Source organism: Mangifera indica, chromosome 9 (genome assembly GCF_011075055.1).
Source record: "Mangifera indica cultivar Alphonso chromosome 9, CATAS_Mindica_2.1, whole genome shotgun sequence".
In the NCBI taxonomy this organism is placed as follows: domain Eukaryota; kingdom Viridiplantae; phylum Streptophyta; class Magnoliopsida; order Sapindales; family Anacardiaceae; genus Mangifera; species Mangifera indica.
In genome coordinates this window covers 72,013-93,823 of record NC_058145.1, presented here as the reverse complement: position 1 = coordinate 93,823, position 21,811 = coordinate 72,013, and the positions used below count along the sequence as shown (strand labels likewise).

The following is a 21,811-nucleotide window of genomic DNA, read 5'->3' as shown; positions in this document are numbered from 1 at the left end:
AAATATAAACCCCCTTCTTCTCCTTCATCCCCTTCTTTCAATACCTCATCATCATCTCTCTTTCATTATAAATTATTCTTATATACACTAGTGTTTCATTTCGGCTAGCTAAAACATACCAACATGTGTAGTTCTAATAAGGCTAATGTCGCCACTGGCATTGAAGCAACGCCGGCGGTTGCTAAAATTAATGGCAGACCTGTTCTTCAACCTGCCTGCAACCGTGTTCCTAACTTAGAACGCCGTAATTCGTTGAAGAAATTATCAACAAAATCTTCTCCTCCTCCACCCCAACCACCACCATTGCCGACTTTTGCTTCTAAGATTTGTCTCACTCCTCCTATTTCTCCCAAGTCCAAGTCACCTAGGCCGCCAGCCATTAAGCGAGCTGGTAGTGACAACAATGGATTGAATTCAAGCTCCGAAAAAGTTGTTACTACTCCTAGAAACACCATCAAGACTTTAGAAAGAATGAAGTCTAAAAGTTTCAAGGAAGGTGGTCTTGGTCTTGGCAATAACAATATAGAGGCTTCCTTGAGTTATTCTTCTTCTTTGGTTGTTGAGTCACCAGGAAGCATTGCTGCTGTGAGGAGGGAACAAATGGCTCTACAACATGCTCAACGTGTGATGAGAATTGCTCATTACGGGAGATCAAAGTCCGCCAAATTTGAAGCCAAAATTGTTCCCATTGATGATTCTAATAGCACAACTACAACAAAAGTTACAGAAGAAGAGAAGAGGTGCGGCTTTATTACGCCAAATTCAGGTACCCATTATGAGAAAATTTTGATAATTTATAATATTTACTGCCATTAAATTGCATCTTCATGTTAAAAGTCATTTTGGTTTCATATTTTACAGATCCCATCTATGTGGCTTACCATGATGAAGAATGGGGAGTTCCAGTTCATGATGATAAGTAAGATTCTGTCTCTTTCATTCTTTTTCTTTCTCTCTCTCTCTCATCTCTTGTAATTTACATATAGCTAAGGTTGGCTCTTTTATTTTCTTTTAATTTTTTTGCAGTATGTTGTTTGAATTGCTTGTCCTGAGTAGTGCTCAAGTTGGCTCGGACTGGACTTCAATCTTGAAGAAGCGACAAGATTTCAGGTTGGTCATATATACAATTAATTATACCAAATTTGTTAGAATGTGTACTTATTGCCTATATTTAAACACACAGGTAAATGATAATCTCTTTCTTTGTGTTCACAGGGACGCATTTTCAGGATTTGATGCAGAAACAGTGGCCAACTTGACTGACAAACAGATGATGTCAATTAGTACACAATATGCCATTGATATGAGCCGAGTTAGAGGAGTTGTCGACAATGCTATCCGAATTCTTGAGGTATTATATTAGCTACGCAGAGGGTAGATTCCAGTTAAAATGAATCCAAATAAGAGTCAACTCAAAATAGGTTTGAATTCCAAACATTCAGTTTGTACTTGAAGTGAACAGTAATATTGGAAAGATAAACAGAAATTCTAGAAATGTGAATCACCAATGAATCCTTGAACTCGATCTAAATGTAGATTCGAACCGAAACCAGCTCCGTTATCATCTACCCTTGTTCACACATCCTTCTTTTAAGAAGCTTGTTCCTTAATATAACTAAAATTTCCTAGTTCAAACTTAAAAAGAACTTTTCAGTTGGTTAAAAGGACACATTTACATATTTTATGTCATTAAGAAAATATACAAAAGACTTGATATGATGAAAAGTATTGTGAACTGTGAGGCACCATGAAACAACAAAGCAGCTGCAAAATAAAATTTAAATAATGAAAACATTGATTACATATCTATAGCTGGATCATGATCATTTTCTTATGTGCGTTTATTTAATGAGTGCAGATTAAAAAGGAGTTTGTATCATTGGACAAATACATATGGGGATTTGTTAACCAGAAAGCGATCAACACACAGTACAAATTTGGGCACAAAATTCCAGTGAAGACATCAAAATCAGAGAGCATTAGCAAGGACATGGTTAGGAGAGGACTGAGGTTCGTAGGTCCAACAGTGGTCCATTCATTCATGCAAGCCGCAGGCCTAACCAACGATCACTTAATCACTTGCCACCGGCACTTCCCATGCACCTTATTTGCAGCTCGCCGCCGCCCCATAATTAATCAAGAACCAACCACTGATGATCATCATCAACTATAGACTTATCTAATATATATATTCAATTTCTAACCATATATATATGTTTTACTTTGAATGTAAAATATGGGATATATATGAGTTTGATACTTTTGATTGCCTAGTGTGAGTGTTTTGAAAATGGGAAAAAGAAAGAAAGGAAGAAAGGGGATTGGGATAAGTGCTATGGTGGAAGAGACAGATGAGAGCATTTGGAAATGGCAGGCAAATGCATGTGTGGGATGTCAGTTGCTTTTAAAATTCCATGTGAGAATCGATCAAACTTGAATTATTTGTCACGTTTGCTTCCCTTTAACAGGCTGTGCGTGCTGTTATAGGAGGAGCGTCTGTCTGCGTAGACCCACCCACCATCCATATTCCTTGGCTTAGCTATAGTCATCTCTGATCTTTTTCTTTTGGGGTTTGAGTTGTATTGTATTTGCTAACCTTTGTGACTTTGGGTGAATATTATCAGAAAATTAACCCAATAATAATATGTATCTTGGATTTGGTGTGGATTCTTAGAATGATTATAAATCATGTTTGAAGCATTTGTCATGTGCAAAGCAATGGCTTTCTATATACTGTTTCCTTGCTATACTTTTGAAGATTGTTAACCAGATACACAAGAGAAGTATCTTCCCTGTGTCGATGCATGTGGCCACTCAATAATTAAATGGTAGTCTTGTATAATTATCTTCTCCATGTGCCCACTTTCGTGGCATCCATCTCTCGCAATAAAATATGGCTGTACCTTGCATGAAGGCATGAATTTTAGTCCGATAGGGAAATTTTCAATGTAATGGTGGTGGGATTGCATGTTGAATTTATCAGGATTCATATATTGAAAAATATTAAATGAATTATGATGCATGATAGTGATATGTATACTATTATGGGTCACACCCCCCCACCCAAAACATGCAATCATATATTAGTAGTTGTAACATGAGGCACAACCTTATTTGAAGTTGAATTTGATTTGAACTACTTGAGTTTGGAGTAAATAAATCGAGTTCAAGTTGTCTTGAATTAAATTCAATATTGAATTAGTTTTAAGTTGAGTTTAAGCATTAATTTGTTGATTTCAAATTGATCATGAATTGATTCATTTGGATTTGAGCCAATATCAAACTGGGTCTTGTTTGGACTCAGGTTGGATTGAATTCAACCTTAACTTTATTGGTTTTTAAGATGAATAATGATATATATACTTATAATAAATATTAACTTGAACATTAATGATAATGTGTCACTATATGATTGAATTTCATTTTTATATTTTATTTAAAATCACTCAATTATATAATTATATATCATCATTAATATTCAAATTAAATGCTTATTATAAATATCCATAGCTTTATTTTTTAAGATATAAGTAATACTATGTGAATTTATAATAAATATTAATTTAAATAATAATAATGATATATTATTATATAATTAGTTGTGAAAAAATTAGCTTTGATATTGGACTTCAAGCCCATCCCTTTATTGTATTGTTCACCCAAGTAATTATAGAATCAGTTAAAAAAGGCATCTTGACCCAAACAATTCTCAAATTGCATTTTGAATTGAATTGAGCTTTAATTCATCTAAGCTTGATCTCAGTTTAATTTGAGAGATATTGAGTTTGAATTTGTCAAACTCCCCCCAAAGTTTTTTGAGTTTAGTTAATTTGAAAAGAGTTAAACTCAAGTTCGAACTTATCCAAACTTTAACCTCAATTTGATACTATAACTAAGAAAAAAACATCATTTTAAAATATATTAATTAAAATAATATTATCTTAATTAATTTATATTAAATTTTTTTAGACTTGTTATATTGACAAATCAAACATCTATTAAACTTGAATTCGAATTAGTTTCAGACCGTTTAAGTCAAACTTTTTTTTATACTCTAATTGAAATATGAAATACACAAATTTAAGTTGGGAGGTTAATAACATTGGCCACCCGGCCCAATGTGGGCGTATTTTGTTTGGGGATCCAGACATGGAGTAAAAGGTTAGACTGGGCCCAGGTGTTAAAAGTTTGGGCTTAGATTTTTTAAATGTAGCTAGGTTGGATCTCATGATTACCGTTCACCAAAATTTTGGCCCTGGGAATCGGAAGCACCCAATTTGTTAATACCTAGTTGCTCTATTTAGTGGTAGATCCGACTTAAAGTGTTCAAATTGAAGAAATTTTAGCTCAAATTCGGTTGAGTTTGAATCCTCTTTGAGTAAGGCTTCTCTCGTCACTCCCATTCCTTGACTTGTTCAAAGGTTAAGTTTTCTTCTTCTTTATCCCTTTCTTGCTATGCCCATTTTGCCATAATTCAGTATCAGAGATGTTGCTGCCAGCTGCCGCAACTGGACTTCCTAAAACAAGAGATATTGATTCTGTAGAGATACAACGGAGTGGAAGGTACAATTTTACGAAAAATAAACACTACATAGTACAGGTCATTTCAGGGAAGATTCAAATTGCTTCTTCTCTGTTGGGCGTCTCAAGTATAATGAATTAAGACTTGATAGAGACAATCCTCTCTTCATTATGGAGCCTCGTCTGTATTGATCTATTGTGTTAATAGTAGGTACTCCACTCTTGACAACCAAGCATTTTCAGACTAGATTGGTAGGGGCCGCGCGAACGCAGGCCCCCTCTAACACAAATTATGACGTAGGCTCTCCCACTTGGGGAGACCTTAGAGTGGTGCACCTTCCAAGTGCAATGAAGGCCACCACCCTAGGCCATGGGCCTTCCGGAACACCCATTGACCCCGTCCAGGTAAGTATGTTGACATGAAATTGGAGCTCCTTATTTATACACTTATTGTCTAGTTATTGCTTTGTTTCTACACCATGTGGGACTCCATGCAATGAATAGACACGAGGCAGTGTGAGTTCAATGTGTTCTTTTTTGTTTTGCATAAGAAATGAATTTCTTATTCAATTTATTGCATGGCAATGCTGTCAACGTTCAAAGTTTTTCTGAATCTGAGGCTGAGAGACCGTTGCCTCAACATATTATTTTTGTCACTTAGAATGAATTTTGCTCCTCCAAAGATGCTGCTGCAGTCAATGAAGAGCGATTGTCTGCTGAGCTTTCAATGGTGAGTTTACGAAAATTGTTAGCTACATATATATTATTTAGTATTAGCCTTCATTGCAGGGGAAGTTAATCAATGAAAGATTTGAATTATTTTTGGTTACATAGCTCCTGTGAATGAGTAAAATAACTGGTGAAGGGAAGATCCTGCCTTTGAGTTGGGTTTGCGTTTTGCTGTGTCTTGACAATCGTCCCTTTTTTTAGGGTGGAACAAAATATAATTTTGTTTTTTTGGGTAATTACATTAGACTGGATGTATGCTTTGGCATTGTAGTTGCATTTTATTCTTTATTTCGTGGGGATTGTCATAATAACTTTGCCAATTATATGGGTAAATAAGCTTATCGAATGTATAAGGAAAGTTGCAGGAGAGCTTGAAGGGAGGCATAAAGGCTATGGAAGTGAGATTTTATAGAATTTGGTCAATTTCGATGAATGAACTTGAAATGGAAGTTTCTCAATCAAGGAAGCCTTGGTATGGTTCTTTCCTCCCTTATTTTTATTAAACAAAGTACTCCTGTTAAATTTTCTTGTTGTGGTTGCCACTTCTGCCTCCTTAGTGTGTCTTCCTCACAAATATGTGAGCAAGTTGATGTTTTTCTGGGTTGCAGACTTCCTGTTAACGTACTATCTGAGTATATATATTGCAATCTGATAGGTACTGCTGGGGTTAAAATCCTGTCCTTGCCCTAAAGTAGGTCATACACATGACTCCATAGTAGGAAGTGTACCAAAATTCAGTTTATGAAAGCCATTTCAGCCACCGTTTGGGCTGTCTAGGAAAAACATCATTGGCTTAAACATGCATGTTCAGTTCATCTTGGAAGTTAACTATAACCTTAACCATTCAAACTGCTTTGACATGATGGTTTACGGTTGAAGATATTTTAGTTTCCAGTGTATGTATAGCTTGCCATGTTAATATGACAAGAACCAGTAGATACCATTTATGATTAAAATGTTACTATTCTTCACACTACGACGGGAATTTCAGTGGAATACATTTATTGATGTGGGCATGTAAACTTACAATTTGTAAGTTAACAATGTATACAGAGCAAACTTGCATTAAGTGACACCACATTCAGGCCATTTTAATGACCATCATCCAAACTTCTTCTATGGCACACATAAGACCGCCTTCTTGCCCGAACCACTATCATCTTCCTATTATTTTTTGGGTTAATTACGCAAACTCCCTAAGGTATGAAAAGTAAATTACAATTACAACCCTCCAAGTTTGAAAAATAATGACAAACCTCCCTACAAGTCTTGTATCTTTTTTGGGAATAATGTGGGACATTAATGAAATTTCATCTCTCTACTTGTATTGTTAACTAAAAAGTAGGGGAGATTTATTGATATTTCTCAAACCTATGGGAATTTACCCTCTTTTCTTTTATTTTCTTTTCTAAAGAAAGTATTCTCACCTAGTGTACCATCATAAAAGATCTTCATAATCATAATTCCATTCACCTTCTATCCAAAATATCACATTTTCTTCTTCAGAAACTGTTCCTCCTTCAAACTTCTATATTGTATTCAGGCAGTAATGCCATCAGCAGCAGTGATGAGGCTCAAATTTGCAGCAATCCCATGCAGCTGCTGGTTTTTGGTAATCGTCCACTATGCCCATAATGGGGGTTAATTCCTTGCAAGGTTCTTCAACATTTTCCCTTGAAGATAAATCTACTGACTTGAAACTGGTGGTTAGCTCATCTGCTTTCTGCAGCAACCAAAAACAATATCAATAAACAAACCAATCAAATCATGGAGAATCATGCATGCACATCTTAAAAGGACAAAAGAAAATTATTTTGCATTAACTTGCTTCAAAACAGAATAAAGTCAATCCCAATTTGCAAATTTTTAATATCACAACCCTGCCGAAGAACCTTATTCTAAATCATTCAGTAATGGAAAAGAACAGATTTTAGAATCTTAAGATTAACAATTCACCCACCATACTCATGGCCCTGACAGTCCATTAGATTCCCAAGTCTCCACCTCCAATTATGCAAACATGGTCCCTTTTTTTTTTTTTTTTTAAGAACATGGTCCCATTTTCAAATGCATTCCAAAAAACTAATAAAAAGATTGTAAGATGAAAAGAAAAAGAACAAATTTCTTATCTTCTTAGAGAAGAAAGTAGAATTGAAGGACAAAGGACAAACCTGTATATGATCAAAATGAGGCACAGAAGGTCTTGCTTTCTTTCCTTGCATCATCTTTTGTCGACTTTCATAAAATTCGAAATCGTCCAGTATAGATGTCTTTGATGCATAGTTCTTGAAAATGTTTAACATTTCAACACCCTGAGAAAATTTTACTGGAGATGGAAGGAAAACAACTAGCATTGATAAAGGGAAGAACATATGTCGCAAGAGAAACCTAAGAAAAGTAGTAGTTAAATGATAGTACACTGCACCTCCTGTGTGTCTCTGCTATTGGTTACAGGCTTATTGTCATTATTTTCAAGTATTATATGTCTTAATTGCGGATTTGGAACATCTTTTATAATGTGCCACTTAACCGGGAAAAACCCATTCCATTTATCCTGCTGCCAAAAATCCATATTCTTATTTAAATCCACTCGGCCAACCATCTCAGCAACTCCACAGAACTGACCACTTGCATTTACCTGAACCACAAACAAGAGCATAAGAAGAAGCATTAGCAACTGCCTTCTGGAGAAAGATTAAAATGAAAACAGCAATAAGTGTTAAACCTACGACTCAACTACCCAATTCCTAAAGAAAATCATCTATAAAATCCAAACATACCGAAAAGAAAAGGAACACAGGACGCTTTCTCCCTTTCTCAACTATCCTACTTTGTGCATCTTCATATGCAGCATCCAGCCTCTTATTTCCATTGGGAGTACTAGCCCATACATTGTATTTGATGCTTTTGTGAATGTCATCTTCACTATAAGATTTTATTACAAAGAAATACGCATTATCGTATTTGGTTGGGAAGTCAGGACGGTTATATTGATCCCTCCTCACAAGAGAAGCTATGCTGTTGTTGCTTCCATTCCCATCGGTAGCCAAAGGTCCAGAAGCATTGCCTCCAGATACCAAAGCACCTTTAGCATTTGTTATCCTAGGAACATGATTCTGTTCACTAAGCAAACCAAAATCACTAACACTGGTGCCCTTGCTTCTTGTTTTCGTCTTTTCAATTCCACCCCAAACCTGTGCATTTGTTTTACCATTAACATAATAGTTTAAATAGAGCATTCCACCCTTCCCTTGATTATACAAGGGGTATTTTGCAAATGGGAAATGTCCTTTTCCGGGTGCATCCGACTGGATAATCGACCCATGTTGTGATGCCTGCAAAGCATAGCAAAAGTTATCAAAATGAATGTGAGAAGAAGCTGTAACACGAAATAAAAAGGACTATAATACCTTGCTTGAAGATTTCAATTGGTTTTGCACACTGTAGCCTGATGGTACAGAGCTCTTCATTTCTGATGGTTTGGTAAACTCTGACTGTGATGATTTTTTGGAATAAGGAGCACAGGTATGATTAGCTGAAGATATACGAGGTTTAGAACCACGTATTTCAGGATGTCCACTGTGATTATCTCCATATACTGCATCCCCAACCAACAAGGATGGATCCCAGATGTAGGGTGAGAGAATAAAGTTTCCATAAGGAAGAGCGTTTGGATAAAATCCTGGGGAAGTAATGGATGGTTGAAACACAGAGCCAGGTGAAAATGGCCCATCTACTCCAAATGAACTGTAGCCAGGCTGAAATGCTGGCATGACACATACAAGAGATCCATCTGCTTGTAAAATCTAGATGAATCATTAGTGAACGGATGATCAATTCATTTTGAACATAAAAATGGCATTGCGAAACACTTAAGCGAGCCAGATCAACCCAAGGAAGCTCTCATAAAGAAATATAAACTTCTCACTGGCGTCCATCAGCTTGAACAAAAGGGTAAAAGCATATTATCAAATTCAGCATTTCATCAACTAAATCAAATTAGGACTGATAAATACTTACAGGGTACTGAAATTCCGATCGATCAGCAGGCGTGTAGTATCCTTGATCATCAAATTCACCAATAGAAACATCCAAACCTGCAAACAAGCTATTGTAAGACGAGAAAACATTAACAAAAATCAATAAAAAACACACGGTAAAACAAAGCAATTGCTTTTGATTCAGAACAACAAACCTGGATAGTAATATCCATAATTGTGATAAGTTGAGTCCTGATCTGTTGGCTTTAATTCACACTCCAGATCAGTCTCCTTCAAGTTGGTACTTGAATTATCTCCAGCTGAAGAAATACAAGATGTTTTATCTGATGAACTTCCCTCTTTTGAAGGAGCCTAAATTTCAAATATTCCAATAAATTATAAATTAATCCCATATATTAAACACAATAAACATGATTATTAAGAAATTAGTTTAGCATCTTGTTAGTTGAAGTATCAACCTGAAGCTTCCCCTTCATTTCTTCTAAAGCTGAAAAAAAAAAAACACAAAATCTCCTCCTTCTGTTGAAGCTTTAGCTTCTGCTTCCCAGCTTCAATTTCTATAATAGAATAAAAATTGAACAAGGAGAATATATTGAGGAAGTTAAAATTAGAATGGGATTATGGTGGGCTGTGAAACTCCAGAAAGACGAGGGAGACTGCAATCAAATGAAAAGAAAGAAAGTACAAAAGGGCCGCTCATGGAATTTCCACGTCATGTTGTGGTCAGACACAACAGAGCTTTCAATATTATTGGAGCAATGAAATGAGGCAGTTTGTGTATAAATTGTGTGGTATGAAAAGTAATACATTATGTTGGTTATATATACATACATGCATACATACATACATACATACATACATACATAATAAAATGGGAAGCTTTAATTGTAAATTTATTAATGTGGGCTTTGGAGTCATCACAGAAGAAGCCAGATGGTATAGAAGAGAACCAGAAGGAACCGCAAGTGAGATGATATTATCAAGAATTGCTTAGTGGCAAAGGCAAAGTATTCCCATACACGTTTTGACCATATTCAATTGACATTTCCAAACTTATTTGTTCTTGGAAAAACATTACTTGTTCTTCTAGATTTAAAATTAGAATGTTCATTGAAGTTTAGTTATGGATCTATCTGCCATATGCCCTATTGCCCACATCTCAGATATAACACTATGCAAATTAGATTAAAATGTTATAGTCATTTTACGTATCTTCTTTAAAAAAGGTAAGACAAATCTTAACAAAAGTGTCAAGTCTTGTAAACGGTAAATATTTTACTCCAAGATAAATCTCATATTATAAAATATAAAATACTAAATATGTATAAATATTCTATATACCTTAAAAATTATTAAATAAAACTAGTTAAATAACTTATCATCTTTTAAACTTTCAAATCAAGTTGTACAACACAAAAACAGGTAATGTCTTGACCATAATTTGGATTAATGGATCATGATGCAACATCTAAGGCCCAGAAATGTTCAACAACTCAGAGTCATAATTGGAGCTAGATTTCTAATGGCCAAAAATCTTATCCATTTGAGAACAGCATGAGGCCCTTTGGGCCTGATTCATTGATATGACCGAAGCTAAAATTACGATCACCTGTGTCAGTGTCACCAGTAAAAGAACTCGTCTTGACAGGCGGCTGATGTTATAGCCAAGCGCACGACAAATATTGTAAAGTGAACAGTTTTTCCCTCAGAGACAGAATATTTGGCTCTTGATAAAGTCTGAAGTGTTGGTAGATGAAAGAATTGGAGAAGCACATTTAACAAAAGGCCTAGACTGAGAATGGTTCAAATTCAATGCAAACGACAGAATACTGACTAGAGTTGTCTACGTTAGGTACCGGGGAAGTCGCCTTGATTTTTGTAACCCAAAACATGAACCATTCTCGAGTCATTTTCTCTCCATCTGCCTGCCTTCAACTTTAAAATCTATATATGCTTATAATAATTCATGCAATCTGCAATCTGGTCGCCTAAATCTTCTTTCAGATTGAGTGTTTGTGGTGTTTTCTAGACTTAAAACTATTCAGATTGTTGTTTATTGATAGAAAATAGAAACTTTATAAGACGACAACTGTTATTGATATGTTAGACTTGCACGTCAGAATAGTGTTGGTATGATTATATTAATGAACAGAGAAGATTTTGATTTTGATAAACTATTTTATAAATTGTCATTTGGAATGTTTTAATAATTGAAGATTAAGAATGAATTACTATTAATTAGCACTAGTCATCCACATTTCTTCTAGTAATAATGACACAATACATTACATGGCTTGCCTAACTAGAAGCATCTACATGCATTCACATCACCCCGGTTGCAATCAGAAAGTTGAAATCAGTGTATGTATAAAGATACAGATCATGTGTATAAGTTGGAGAAATTCAACATAAAAAATTCCTTTCTAGGTGCATGTGGAGGCAACAAAACCCAATTTACTTTGAGCAAGGTCAAATTCCCACAAATAATTCTGCTGCAGAATGTTGCCAATTGTAGAAATTCCAGGCCAAGCTACTGACACAAATCCAACACACTTAACTCCAGCAGCAACATCAATCATATAACTCTTTTTGTGCGGCTCAAATCTAGCTCCATCTGCAAAGTGAATCACTAAACTTGGCACCAATTTCTCATCATATCCTGTTGAATTGAAGCAATAGTCCATTGGCACTCCCTTTAGCACTAATCTTTGGAATTTTGACACAGACATTTGCAATGCAGCCATCACAGGATTGTATGCTGGCTCTGCTAAAAATATTAGGCTTGAACCAGAATCAACAATTGTACCACCACCACTGTTTGCATCCCATACTTGAACTGGTATTTTCAACATCACCCCACCAATGGACATGCCTATAACATTTACAGCATAAAATGGACTGAGCAAACCAAGCTGCAGCTTGGTGTATCTTTTTTTCCCCAATATAGATGATGATTCATTATTGTTGCTCCCAAAGATGATATAATTTGAAACGTTTTTGTGACTTAGGTGATCAACCAGGCAGTAGGAGAACTTGCCATAAAAAATTTCGGAGGCCGTTTTAGCAAAAGTGTACTTGCCATACGCTAACCCCATTACACCATCAGCTTTCACAAAGCTCTGGCCCTGGAAAGAGTCGCTGCAACCAATTAACACATTTTTTAGTCTCAACTTCTGACCATTTGCAAGGCCTAGAGTGACTGTTTCCATGGCAAAAATTCCCATTGCTTCTGACCCATCTACATACCTGAGAGCAGAGAACATTACAAATTTAGAAAAAAATCCAGTTGTTGCATAATCGTAAAGTTTGTATCTTCCTTTTATCAAAGCTTTCAAACGCATTCAGATTTATCATTTAAAGAGGGAGAGCTGTGAAGTGTCTTTGTTGGAAGGTCGCATTAATGACACAGAAGCTAAAAGGGACTAACATTAATAGCCATTTATATGTATTGCTAGATGTTGGTAAGCACAGTTGTTTCTTTATCAGCAGCACATTAACTAACAATTTCATGTGAATGGCTGAGACTTGGCCGTCAGATTTCTCTGATTCCATTTTTTTCTTCTTTGTCTTCATCCAAAACCAAACTACAATTTAGGCTGAGACTGACATTTACTAACATGAATATCATTGATAAAGCAAATATCACAAGCAACCATTTCTATTTATTAAATGATAATGACACTTTTTCAATTACCCGAACCAATTCCCCCTCACTGGACATACCTGGAAAAACCTCAACCTTGTAACCCAACCTCATAAATGGTCTTAAAACTTAATTACGTCACAGTCTTAACATTTAGCTTGCAATTTGAAAGTCAAAATCTTGATTATGAAAGTTCAGAAAATGAAGATACCTGAAATCATAGGCACAGGGATTGGAGGGCATGGGGCAACGTGTGAGAGAGAAAAGATTCATTAACTCAATCTTACACATATGAGAAAAGCAAGCAACTGTTTTAAAGGAAGAGGAGAAATCTGCCTTAAACACTCTCCTTTTGTCTAATCTTCCCTTTGTGGTACAATCGGCACCACATTTGTATCGACAATTCACCCATGTCAACTCACTTCCTGTGTCAACAACCAGGGTAAACTTTTGTGCTGGTGTTCCGACTTTCATTTGAACAAAGTACACGCCTGTTCCACAGTCTCTACCAGCACGCAATGGCATTTCAATGGCAGTACTACTAGTGTTAGTTGTTTCCAAAGCATCTCTTATTGGACTTAGACTCAGGCGGCGTTTATGAGCAATCATCTTTTGGCGGATAATGTCACTGTGGAAAAGGTCCTTCATCAGCTCAAGTTGAGTTTTAGGCCTTGTATTTAGATAAAGAGCATGACGATGTATCAACTCCATCCTCATTGAAGATGAATGAGAATTTGCGAAAGCTGAAGTAGAACATTGAATGATAAAAACCAAAGAGATCATCAACAGGGCACAAGGCCTCCCCTTCACCATGATGTTATTGAACAACAACAAGCAAGAAAAATGAGAAAACTGAATATATAGGGAGAAAAAGAATTTAAAATAGGAGCGTTGAAGGTACTTTGGCAGTTGGGAAAATGTTCATTTGGTTCACACTGAAAACTTAGATATTGTGAAGTCGAATGGGAGGCGCAATTATTTGGATTTGAGCTCTCCCTAAATAGACTTTGGCTTCAATTTTCTCATCTGATCCATATCATTAAAATATGGTATATAGATAGATTTCATAGCCTCCTCTATATAATAATTTTGAATTCATTTTGTCTTGACATACGCTTAGGCATGTTAATGATTGGGATTTGTGAAATTAAACAAGCAAGCCGTTCCATATAATCTGTAAATCATGCCTTAAAGTAATAGTATAAGCCAAAAAAAAAGGGTCTATGCTTGTAAAAGAGTCTTGACATGAAACAAATATAGTTGGGGGCTGCTGCCGCCCATGAATATGAGAACCCCCATATCTTATATTTTCAGAAACAGTAGTTTATATTTGTATTTGATGTAACTTGTGTAATTGATGCATTCCCAGATTCATACAATCAAGGCCTTAGAAAAACCTGAAGAATAAAGAAAATAACTACAGCAAACGTGCACCAAAGAGAAAAATATGTCTTTCACAAAGTGTGATTACTCAACATGCCCAGCTGGCTGCAACTGAATTCAACTTTTACCATGCATTTCATCAGGTGATTAGTATTATTATATGTAAGTTTACTGCATATTACTCTATCCTGTCGTTGATTTATTTGTATATTTCGTATTTGACTTCCTTATTGAAGAAATATTGGCCGACTCAAAGTAGAAAAGCCTTCCTTTACAAGATGGAAAAAGACAAATAGGATGAAATCGATTGATTCAAGAGTCAGGTTGCACGCGGTTCATGACTGGACTTTTCGGTACATATACAAATCAAAACCATCCAAAAAATTAACAAAGATATCTAGAACTAACAATAAATCTCTAGCACTCAAGGATTATTTGTAAGAAAGGTGCTTGGATATAATTTCAGCTGTCTGGATACATAAATATGAGGATATGAATATCATTTAGCTGATATAGTTATGTTGCAAGGATCCAATGTGGAACAGGTAAAATATTTCTGTTTCATATATATATGGACAGAATCAGATGGCTATGTCTATAAATATAGCTTAATTAGTTGTAGTACATAAGAAGTACGTCAATTCTATAACAATAATATGTTTGAGAATATTATTCCATTAAGTATGTAAACTAATACTAGTCCAAGTCCACAAATGTGAAAGTTAGAGACATGATAAATCCATAAAGCTTATAGTGGTAACATATGTATAAAGACTGTCTGGTTGATGTTTCAAATCAAGAAAAGAAATTGAAAACAGCTAGAAATGATGATGATTAATTGAGTTTGTAGCAGAAATCCTGGACCCTTTTCTGCTGCGTAACTTGCCCTCAAGACTGATTGACTTTTATCCATTGTTCTTGTTCTTGAATCCTCATTTTTTTATTGAGAAGATTGCAAGTTAAGATTGAGGATTATGTGAGACGACTGTTGCTGAGTCTATCAGATAAGGATTTTGATAGAGTCAGGGGCTAATAATAGCATTCACAATTCATGTCTCTATTGCTTGCACTCTTTTGCTTTCTTCAGCAACCAAGTCTGCCCGAAAGCTCCAGAGAAATTGTCAACCATCAAACAATTGACACCATCTTAAGCTACGCAACATTGAGTGAAAGCAAAGCAAAACTGTCCCAGATTTCTATTCATTATTTGTATTGTGCCTTCAATCCCTTTAAGGGCTGCAAACAATATCAGCCTAAAGTGCCATCTGCATATTTAACATTACTTGAGACTTGAGAGAGAGGTTCAAAAGTTGGCATTTGTATTGGGCTTATATTTGTTCAAAGCAAATTTAACAATCTATATGATTTAAAATATTAAAATATTAAAAAAAAGGGGAAAATGTTCCATTCCTACATATACAAAATTTATTCTTTCTCACCTAAAAAATGAATAAATGAATTTTGGTAACATGATCTATGATCGCCTTCCATTAAAGTGTCTTATTAGGATTCCCTTATAGTTGTTTGTACACAAGTAAAAGAAGCACAATTTTTTATCCAAATTCTAGAAATACTCAAATTCTACATAAGAATCTTTAGGACTTCCATAGTCTTTATCAGCTACAGCTTCTGGTGCCACCTTCTTGGCTGCAGCTCCAGGAGCAGACTCTTTTGCTGCAAATAATGAAAAGTCTACACGTTCAGGTATATGGGGAGGCATTGCACTTCTCACTAGAGCCCAGTTGACTCCCTCAAAAAATGGGTGCTGTTTTATTTCTGTAGCACCTCTTTTATAGGCAATTCTATTATGTGGTTCTTTCACTAAAAGTCCTCTTATAAGATCTCGAGCCACAAAACTCACTTGCGGACTTTCTGGAAATCTCAATGGCTGCCCTACAACATTAAACAGGGTTGCGCGGTTTCCTTGTCCCTTGAAGGGAGTTGTGCCATGTAACAGTTCATATAAGAAGATACCAAATGTCCACCAGTCCACTGCACTTCCATGACCCTCTCCACGGATAATCTCAGGGGCTAAATATTCATGCGTACCAACAAATGACATGGACCGTACGTTCGTAGGTTCTGCCATCAGTTCTGGGAGGGCACCTCCAACCAAGCTACCAAAATCTGATTTAGTTTTGCGGTTCTTTTTGGAAGGCAAAATACGTGGGAAAAAAGAAGTTGATGGCTGCGTGCAACCATGCACTGCATGCTCATCATTTAGAATTGCTCCAGAACCAGAAGTACCATTGTTGACATGTACAGATGAGGATTTGACTAGCGTGGGACTGACAGAGCAACGAAGTGATAGATCAAAATCTGAAAGCATGATATGTCCCTCATCTCTTACTAGCACATTCTCTGGCTTTAAATCTCTATACACGATGCCTAGCATGTGTAGATACTCAAGAGCCAGTAGCACCTCTGATGCATAAAACCTGTAAAAGGAGAGATAATGAAGAAATAAGGCATCCTTTCCCCATCTAGTTAATCTTTGCAGAAAAACATAAATCCACTAGAATATGGAATTAATAGCAAAAAGTCATTCGTATGTGGGAAAATATTCCCATATGCTGAACTGAGAATGTACGGGTTTAATTAATTACAATGATAGTTAGAGCATCCTGGACAGTTTAATGGTAATTCTACAAGGGGATGAATGGTAAATCTATTGAGTTCTTGACGGTGTATTCATTTAGTAAGTCTTGCCAAGACAAATACAAGAAGCAAAATTAAGCAGCAGAAATTGTTGAACGGTGAAACCAAACTGAGCAGCCCAAAAGGCCAGATGAAAAAAGGCTTCATTGTAAAGACGTCCAGCGTAATGATGGTACTTTAAATATTGACATATGGGGGATAAGGGCTTGTTTCTCTCAATTTGAAGAGAGGAGCAGAAAAAGATAAAAAAACTATCTTAGTAAAAAAAAGCAGTTGAAAAAAAAAGGACTTAATACGGCTAAAAGCAGACAGATGCAGACAGGAAGTTTCAGTACTCAACAAGAAACGTCAAACATATCTTGTAGGATCATTAACAGAGCTTTAAGATCAATGATCGATAACTTCACTCTTCAATATAAGAAGTTGAATACAAAATAGAAAATGAATGAAAAAACCAGTGGAGAATTCAATCATTTGCAAGAATAGGTAAGCATTACATGCAAGGCAATCATAGGAAATGGCCTTAACGATGCAACCAAGCACCAAACCGATTTCTAAATGCATTCTGTTATGATTGATATTGATGTATCTGTAAAAGCAGTTATATGCATAAAAGATAAACCTACCAAAACCTATGAAACAATAAGCAACAAACCTTGCAGCCTCTTCAGTAAAGTGCTTGTTTTGTTGCTTCTGTCGAAGGGAATGGAGATTTCCTCCACTGCAGAATTCCATTACCAGGCAATAAAATTTATCAGTCTCAAAGTAAGAATACAGAGTAGGCAAAAATGGGTGGTCCAAAAGTCCAAGAATCTCCCTTTCTGTCTGTGCTCGCAATAACTTGTTTCTACTTGCAAGAGAAGCTTTGTCCATAACTTTCATGGCAAAGTGTGCGTTGGTTCCTCTGAGTTCAACAAGATAGACACTACCAATGTCTCCATAACCAAGGCGCTTGAGAAGCCGAAAATTGCTGAGATCAATTGGAGTAGGTTTGGCTTTCATAATATTAATGGCATCCCATCTAACATCACCACCAGTATGAGGTTTATGAGGTGCACAGGAGCTCTCTATGCTGTCACTACGACTGGAATTGCCACATCCTTGTCCATGGCTCGTTATGGAATTGCTTTTCATTTCAGAATTTCTTGCTGAAGTAGTGGTTGTTTGATCAGAATTTGGTGGTTTACCTGGATTTGGCAGGGAGCGTTGATGATTATTGTATGAATTGGTATTAGGCTTTGAAAGAGGATCCGCCTTGGAAGTAGATTTGGCAAGAGGATCCACACTCTTTGAAATCGCGGTTGAATGTCCAGATTCTGTCAATGAACCAACAGCTCCTGAGTTCGCAGTTAATTTTGCTCTCCCATCCCAATTTAAGGAACTATTCTTGCCAGCGGCATCCCTTTTCTGTAGTTCTTCCGGTGCTGTTTTATAGCCCAACTACATTACATGATTCATTTCTACACATCAAAATCAAGCTTCAGAATTTCTAACAACAAAACATCATATAATTAATACTTACCTCAGATGAGTTGAGCCAGTTGATCGGCCTTGATGACATCGATGGGGCAATACAAAAACACCCCTCACTAGATTTTCCTGATCAATATGTCAAAATGGAATATGCAAGTTAGTATCATCAAAGTAATAGTATGCTAGATTCAAAATAACAGAACAATTCTAAACTGCATTAGGCCATTCTCATATACCTTAGCTTTCTCCATTATTAATATTTATGTTAACAATATATATCCTGAACCCCAACCCTATGGCTGTGAATTGCATTGCATGTAATATATTAGCAGGTGAAGATTGGTTTGTGGGGGGCACGTCATGTATATTATTAATATTAATTTTAATCATTTGATATTACAAATTAAGCGTCCAGGTTGGAAAGTTTGTTTGTTTAACATGTTTCATAACACTGAATATGAAGAACATGATGAGACAGAAATGAAAAGCATGAATAGACAAACATTAAAAAAAAGGAGAGAAGAACAAACCAGAAATTGAGGAAGAAAAAGGAAAAAGGCTTGTTTGAGAAGTAGAAGAAGAATGAATAAATATTCATGAAAAGAAAAGGAAACAAAAGAGAGAGGTGGAGTGGTTAGAGGGGTAATGGGAATGAGTTGGTAATAAATTTTGGCCCATGCATAGAAATAAAAAAAACAAAAGGGAAGGGACAACAAAAGTTGATTGGCTTTTGAGGGATTAAGTTATAACAGAAGAAGAAAATTTGGAATGAGAGAGAGGGAAATGGTCATAGGCATATTGCAATGAAAGCGGGGTGAACTCCATGGATCACCTTTTTTTTATCCCTCTCTGTACAATTTTAATACTAGTTTGTTTTAACTGTTTTCTTCCTTTTTTTGTTACGTGCCATCAATTATATTATTTCCCATTCTCAACAATTACCTACTTACTCTCTCTTAACAAAACCACCTTTCTCTATTGTTTCCTCGACCCTTCGTTAAAATCATCTGAAATTCTACATTTTTACTTGTTATCTTACTGGTTGCTTCCCCGTATAAACTTATTGCTTTGACTTCCCATTGAGTGAAACAAGCCCATTCTAAAATAAGCATTTTATGTTAATTTTGTAATATATTTTCAACAGTTTCTTAAACAAAATTACTATAAGCAACATAATAATGTGATCTCCATAGTGGGTTTCAGAAACAATAAAATTATATGCACAACTTTCTGCATAAACAATGACATATCATTTGTAATTGGATGTTAGATTATTTCTAATTTAAAACTACATAATCACATATTGATATATCATTATTTGTGCATGTAACATTATTGTGATACCTTTAGGTAAATCTCATATCAACAAACATGAGAGAGATGTTGGGTCTATCTGTACTTTGTTTGTGTATTTTGTATCAGTTAGGGATAAAAAGATTTGATTGATTAAATAATCTATAAGTTTCTTAAATTGTTAAGACGCGTTTTGGGTTGTAAAACTCAGAAACAAAACTATGATAGACTGTGTGTCCAGAGTAGACAATATCTTGATAATAGGTTAGATTATTAGACTAGAGATATTATAAATAGTATCAGAGCGGTTTTGCCTCTCCTCTTGAGTGATAGTAAGACAAACCTCAACAAAGATATTGAGTCTTGTAACGGGGGTGTATGTGATACTCTTAGACAAATCTTGTAGGTGTATGTGATATCCTTAGATAAATCTAATATCGACAAAACACGAGAGAGATGTTAGGTTTGCCTGTACTTTGTCTATGTGTCCTACATCTGTTAGGGATGAGAAGATTTGACTAGCTAAATAGCCTGTGAGCTTCTCAAACTATCAAAACGCGTTTTGGGTTACAAGGTATGAGAAGATTGGACTTGTTAAATAGCTTGTGAGCTTCTCAAACTATCAAGATGCATTTTGGGTTACAAAGCTTAGAAACAAAAACATGATAGACTGTGTATCTAAAGTAGATAGTATCTTGATAGTGGGTTAGACTAATAGACCAAGGGTGTTATAATTGCTCTTTGAAAAATGGTGATGGAGATGCAACCAACTATATCATCGCTATCGTATTGCTTGGTACATAAAGAGGCCAAGGCGAAGGTGGCTTTCGGAGAGCTTTATTTCTACCAAAGCAAAACTACGACTACAATCGATAAATGTGGTTTTCTACTACTCAATTCATATTAATTAATTTCTAAATATTTTTATAGCCTTGATTATTTTTATCTGTCATTACTTTTGGCTTGCTATGTAGAAGGTGGATAACAATGAATTGGTGTTGAGAAAAAATAATATTGGATAAAACTTTCAATTTGTGTATTCCAATATTATGAAAGAAAATATACAACCAAAATATTTCTAATAAGGAATAAAAAAATATACAATGAAATAATTAAAAACTGGATAAGGGTCTTATAGCATGCTTAAGGTACCTAAAATATTTGATCGCATCAACCCATATCAATTAAAATATTTGGTCATATCAATCCATATCAACCATATCAATTAAAATATTTGACATATCAACTCAATATGTCAACTGTATATTCTTAACACTTTTCCCTCAAGTTGGAGTATGAAGATCTCGAATGCCCAACTTGCTAAGAAGAGGAAGAAAAATACTTTTTTCTAACACTTTGGTGAGAAGATCAACTACTTGATGAGAATAAGAAATGTGCGTAGTGCATATTTCTTTGGTGAACAATTGATTTTGAATGAAATGACAGTTAATCTTGATGTGTTTTATGCATTCATGAAAAATCAGGTTTGTAACAATATGAAAAGTCGTTTGATTATTACAAATTAAAGACACTGTACTAGAGAACCAAACTTGCAAATCTAAAAATAAGGATTGAACCCACAACAATTCACTAGTAACATTAGCCATAAAACAATATTTAACTTATGTAGAAGAACATGAAACTGTGGGTTATTTCTTGGACTTCCAAGAAATTGGATTATGTCCAAGAAAAATAACATAACCTGTAGTGGACCTATGCATCTTTAGACAACTAGCCCAATCAGAGTGGTTGTAGGCAGTTAGTTAGATGGAACTAGATGAGGACAAAAGGATTCCTTGACTTGGTGCTTGCTTCAAGTATCTGAGGACACGATGTGCAATTTGTAAGCGTAGTGTCCGAGAACTATGTATAAACTGTTAGAGAGGAGAGGTAATTTTATAAGGGAAAGACTTTGTGTGAGAGAGAATTATTTGAAAGAAAGACTTGTAATTATCATTTATACTTCAAATACAAAATCACTAAGTTATTTATAAGTACAAGGATAACTTTTAAAATCCTAAATACATAAACCTAACATTGAACTTATACATTAGCCATTAATAACTTAACATTGAACTTGTGCTATGAACATTAAACTTTGAGTTGTGCA

The 21,811-nt window shown here is 35.4% G+C and overlaps 4 protein-coding genes, 1 long non-coding RNA gene and 1 other non-coding gene across 7 annotated transcripts; 2 read left to right on the top strand and 4 right to left on the bottom strand.

Moving 5' to 3' along the window:
- On the top strand, nt 1–2,700 carry LOC123225426 (probable GMP synthase [glutamine-hydrolyzing]). Its single transcript, XM_044649368.1, has 5 exons — nt 1–766; nt 862–919; nt 1,027–1,110; nt 1,216–1,351; nt 1,859–2,700. The coding sequence occupies exons 1-5, from the start codon at nt 124–126 to the stop codon at nt 2,171–2,173; spliced, it is 1,236 nt and encodes a 411-aa protein (XP_044505303.1). The 5' UTR covers nt 1–123; the 3' UTR covers nt 2,174–2,700.
- A 2,073-nt stretch (nt 2,701–4,773) lies between these two features.
- Nucleotides 4,774–4,934, bottom strand: LOC123226605. Its single transcript, XR_006504354.1, has one exon. It is a non-coding gene; the product is annotated as a U1 spliceosomal RNA (small nuclear RNA).
- Nucleotides 4,859–6,354, top strand: LOC123224693. Of its 2 annotated transcripts, none has more exons than XR_006504042.1 (2): nt 4,859–5,251; nt 5,616–6,354. It is a non-coding gene; the product is annotated as an uncharacterized LOC123224693 (long non-coding RNA). The 2 variants fall into 2 exon arrangements; XR_006504041.1 differs by having other exon boundaries at nt 5,610–6,354.
- LOC123224692 (YTH domain-containing protein ECT2-like) lies at nt 6,236–10,068 on the bottom strand. The gene is made up of 7 exons (XM_044648385.1): nt 9,710–10,068; nt 9,446–9,602; nt 8,661–9,347; nt 8,031–8,585; nt 7,669–7,888; nt 7,422–7,576; nt 6,236–6,973 (listed from the first exon to the last, which is right to left on the bottom strand). Exons 3-7 carry the CDS (start codon nt 9,021–9,023, stop codon nt 6,806–6,808), a joined length of 1,461 nt encoding a protein of 486 aa, XP_044504320.1. The 5' UTR covers nt 9,024–9,347; nt 9,446–9,602; nt 9,710–10,068; the 3' UTR covers nt 6,236–6,805.
- A 1,433-nt stretch (nt 10,069–11,501) lies between these two features.
- LOC123226412 (aspartic proteinase NANA, chloroplast-like) lies at nt 11,502–13,911 on the bottom strand. The gene is made up of 2 exons (XM_044650930.1): nt 13,106–13,911; nt 11,502–12,497 (listed from the first exon to the last, which is right to left on the bottom strand). Exons 1-2 carry the CDS (start codon nt 13,705–13,707, stop codon nt 11,675–11,677), a joined length of 1,425 nt encoding a protein of 474 aa, XP_044506865.1. The 5' UTR covers nt 13,708–13,911; the 3' UTR covers nt 11,502–11,674.
- A 1,930-nt stretch (nt 13,912–15,841) lies between these two features.
- LOC123224947 (serine/threonine-protein kinase AGC1-7-like) lies at nt 15,842–18,339 on the bottom strand. The gene is made up of 2 exons (XM_044648739.1): nt 17,591–18,339; nt 15,842–16,715 (listed from the first exon to the last, which is right to left on the bottom strand). The coding sequence occupies exons 1-2, from the start codon at nt 18,067–18,069 to the stop codon at nt 15,842–15,844; spliced, it is 1,353 nt and encodes a 450-aa protein (XP_044504674.1). The 5' UTR covers nt 18,070–18,339.
- Nucleotides 18,340–21,811: the final 3,472 nt, after the last annotated feature.

What these genes read in the sequence shown, in the direction of transcription:
- LOC123224947 (XM_044648739.1), bottom strand. Translation starts at nt 18,069, where the DNA reads ATGAAAAGCAATTCCATAACGAGCCATGGACAAGGATGTGGCAATTCC. An exon ending in TTTACTGAAGAGGCTGCAAG is followed by an intron (nt 16,716 to 17,590) that starts GTTTGTTGCTTA and finishes CTCCTTTTACAG; the next exon opens with GTTTTATGCATCAGAGGTGC.
- LOC123225426 (XM_044649368.1), top strand. Translation starts at nt 124, where the DNA reads ATGTGTAGTTCTAATAAGGCTAATGTCGCCACTGGCATTGAAGCAACG. An exon ending in GTTCCAGTTCATGATGATAA is followed by an intron (nt 920 to 1,026) that starts GTAAGATTCTGT and finishes ATTTTTTTGCAG; the next exon opens with TATGTTGTTTGAATTGCTTG. An exon ending in ATGCTATCCGAATTCTTGAG is followed by an intron (nt 1,352 to 1,858) that starts GTATTATATTAG and finishes TAATGAGTGCAG; the next exon opens with ATTAAAAAGGAGTTTGTATC.
- LOC123226412 (XM_044650930.1), bottom strand. Translation starts at nt 13,707, where the DNA reads ATGGTGAAGGGGAGGCCTTGTGCCCTGTTGATGATCTCTTTGGTTTTT. An exon ending in CCCTGTGCCTATGATTTCAG is followed by an intron (nt 12,498 to 13,105) that starts GTATCTTCATTT and finishes CTCTGCTCTCAG; the next exon opens with GTATGTAGATGGGTCAGAAG.
- LOC123224692 (XM_044648385.1), bottom strand. Translation starts at nt 9,023, where the DNA reads ATGCCAGCATTTCAGCCTGGCTACAGTTCATTTGGAGTAGATGGGCCA. An exon ending in AGACACACAGGAGGTGCAGT is followed by an intron (nt 7,577 to 7,668) that starts GTACTATCATTT and finishes TTCCATCTCCAG; the next exon opens with TAAAATTTTCTCAGGGTGTT. An exon ending in CTCATTTTGATCATATACAG is followed by an intron (nt 6,974 to 7,421) that starts GTTTGTCCTTTG and finishes TGGTTGCTGCAG; the next exon opens with AAAGCAGATGAGCTAACCAC.